General features: G+C 71.6%; 1 protein-coding gene across 1 annotated transcript in view; it reads right to left on the bottom strand.

Annotated features, from left to right (window-relative positions):
- Positions 1 to 2,519, bottom strand: part of MFSD7 (major facilitator superfamily domain containing 7) — a gene marked incomplete at its 5' end in the record, with an annotated part of 6,296 nt that overhangs the window by 2,780 nt on the left and 997 nt on the right. Inside the window, 4 exons of the mRNA XM_012734892.1 lie at positions 10 to 144; positions 259 to 347; positions 421 to 634; positions 729 to 887. Coding sequence (XP_012590346.1) covers positions 10 to 144; positions 259 to 347; positions 421 to 634; positions 729 to 887 — 597 coding nt within the window. The remainder of the gene's footprint in view (positions 1 to 9; positions 145 to 258; positions 348 to 420; positions 635 to 728; positions 888 to 2,519) is intronic.

Below are 2,519 nucleotides of genomic sequence, written 5' to 3'. Positions count from 1 at the left end.
CAGACCCACATTGGCAATCAGCAGAGCCGCCGAGCCAGGTCCTCCTGTGTTCAGTGACCGGCCCTTAGCCCCAGGACTGCCCGCCACCCGCAGCTCCCGACCCCCCAACAGGCCGCCGACCCGGTCCCCGCGCAGAGCTGGACGCTGGGGGCACCCTGCGGTGGTCGTGCATCCTGGGGGCCCCCTGCACAAGGTGGGCCTGGCGCCGCGTCCGGCCACCAATGTGCTCACCCCCCACCCCCACACGCACACACCTCAGCAGCCCCTCACCATTAGGGGGACGTCCCCCTCCTTCTTGACCAGGGCGGGCGACAGCAGGTTGGCCACCAAGATGCCCAGGGGGTTGGCTGCGTGGACACACAAAGGCAGGTGTCGGGGCCGCAGGCAGACCCGCCTGCAGAGCCCGGGGCCCGCACTCACCCATGGAGGCGGCCACGTTGGCGGAGGCCCGCTGGTGCTCCGGGAACCACAGGGCGGCCAGCTTGGCCGGCGAGAACACAACCAGGGTCTGGGCCAGGGCGCAGAGGCCCTGTCCCCCCAGGAGGAGGGCGAACGCACGCGGGGTCCGGGCCAGCAGGCAGGGCAGGGCGCGCAGCACACTCCCGGCCACGTTCAGCCACGCGCCCAGGATGGTCTGCGGGGGGCACAGTGAGGGCGCCGCCGGCTCCCGGGCCTCCCCCGGCCCAGTCTGGGGGCGCCACCCGCGGTGGGGACCCGGCCCGACTCACCGCCCAGCGGAGCCCGACCGTATCCAGCACCCAGATGGCCACCAGGCCGGCGGGGATGGATACCACGAGGAAGACCAGCGCCAGCCAGTTGACCTGCTCCGCGGAGAGCTGGAAGTGCAGGGCGACGGCGTCGGCCACGGGGGCGAAGCTGAGCCACAGCTGTGGACACAGGCCGGTCAGCCGCAGGGCAGTGCGGCGGGCTCACGGCCCTGCAGTCCCGCTTGGGCCAGCCTCCAGCGACCCCCGAGGGAGGGGCCCTGTTGGGGTGGGGCAGCTAGCTGCGCCCCTGGACGAGAGGCACGCTGGCCTCAGGGGGCCCGGGCGGCGCAGGCGTGCGGGCGCTCTGTGGGCAGGCCTGAGGGCGAGCCCCTCACTGGCCAGGTCAGGAGGGGCCTGCTGTCCCTGGCATGCGCAGAGCACTGAGGGTCTGTGGGCACCTGCCCACATGCCGGCCCCCACCAGACCCTGGCTGCCCCTCAGCTTCTGACCACGCCCCGCCCCAGCACGGCGCAGGCCCTGGACCCGGCCAGCCTCCACCTCGAGCGAGAGGCACCAGCGTGGCTGGCGGACGCCCTGTGAGCCCCACACCTGCTCCAGGGCAGAGTCAGCTGGACACGGCTTCCCGAGGGCGTCCACCACGCCCGCCACTCAGACTGCCGGCAGCAGGTCAGAGGCAGGGAGGCCCCTACAGCGAAGCCACTCTCCAGGGCAGCTCGACAGAGGTCCCCCGCGTCCTGTGGCCAGCCCTGAACCTGGGCCTTGGGACAAACTGGCCTGGGGCAGGGTGGGGAGGAGGGGCGGGCCCCGGGTCGGGGGATGGCTGCTGGCTGCCCGAGCCTTGTCCGCCTGGGGGGTCCGCACCTGCCACCCTAACCCTGCTCTCAAGCTGGCTTCCTGCCACCCCTTCCCTGGCATCCCCTGCTCGTGTGCTGCGCACGGATGTCCGGCCACCCCACTGTGGGCAGCGGCGGCCGCCGCTCCTGGAGTTGACGGGAGGGGCTGGAGGGCAGGGCGCCCCACGAGCCCGCCCTGTGCAGGTGGCACCCCCAGCCACGCGTGGGCAGCCGGCCCCACGCCTGGCCTCATCCAGGTGCGAGGGCGAGGAGCCCCCCCAGCCCTGGGGGCTGGAGAGAGGTACGCCTGCGGAGCCCCCGTGTGAAGGGCTGGGCAGAGAGCCCCGGTTTCTGGGCAGAGCCACGGGCGCTGCGGGGGAATTGGGGGACACTCTGGTTGGGGGGCTGACCAGTTCTCATCGACTGCTGCCCTAGTCTCGGGGCCCAGCTAGGTGTCCAGGCGACTAAGGGGTCACTGTGCCCCTCACTGAGCACCCGTGGAGGCTGGGGCCTCCTGTTGCGCCTCACGGGGTATCAGAGCCAGAGAGGGGGCCTCCCTGGGACACAGGGGTAGGTCTCAGCCCCGGGCGCAGCAGACCCCCCGTCTCCCCATTGCTGCGCTCAGCAGTGGGCTCCGGTGGATCCACCTGTGGGCTCCCCACTGTCTCTGGGGGTTCCTCTCAGCCCCGCCTCTCTGGCTTACGCTCTGGCTCTTGTGTGCATCAATCAATCAATCTTTTTTTTTAAAGGGGAAAGAAGGAAAGCAGAGGAGGACGGAAATGGGCAGCAAGGGCAGTGGGTGGGCGGGCGCAGCCCCAAGCCCGGGCTCCTGGCCGTTGCCTGCGCTGCCCCAGGCGGGTCCTTCCCAGCCGCAGTAAGTCACCGGGCCAGCGCTCGGCCACCAGAGAAGGGGTCTCCTTGCCCGGGCCTCCGCACCTGCGGGTCTTAGGGCACTGGG

This window comes from Condylura cristata, unplaced genomic scaffold (genome assembly GCF_000260355.1).
Source record: "Condylura cristata isolate star-nosed mole 26May11 unplaced genomic scaffold, ConCri1.0 scaffold00088, whole genome shotgun sequence".
In the NCBI taxonomy this organism is placed as follows: Eukaryota; Metazoa; Chordata; class Mammalia; order Eulipotyphla; family Talpidae; genus Condylura; species Condylura cristata.
The sequence above is the reverse complement of the archived record's forward strand: the minus strand, read 5'-3'. Positions and strand labels throughout refer to the sequence as shown.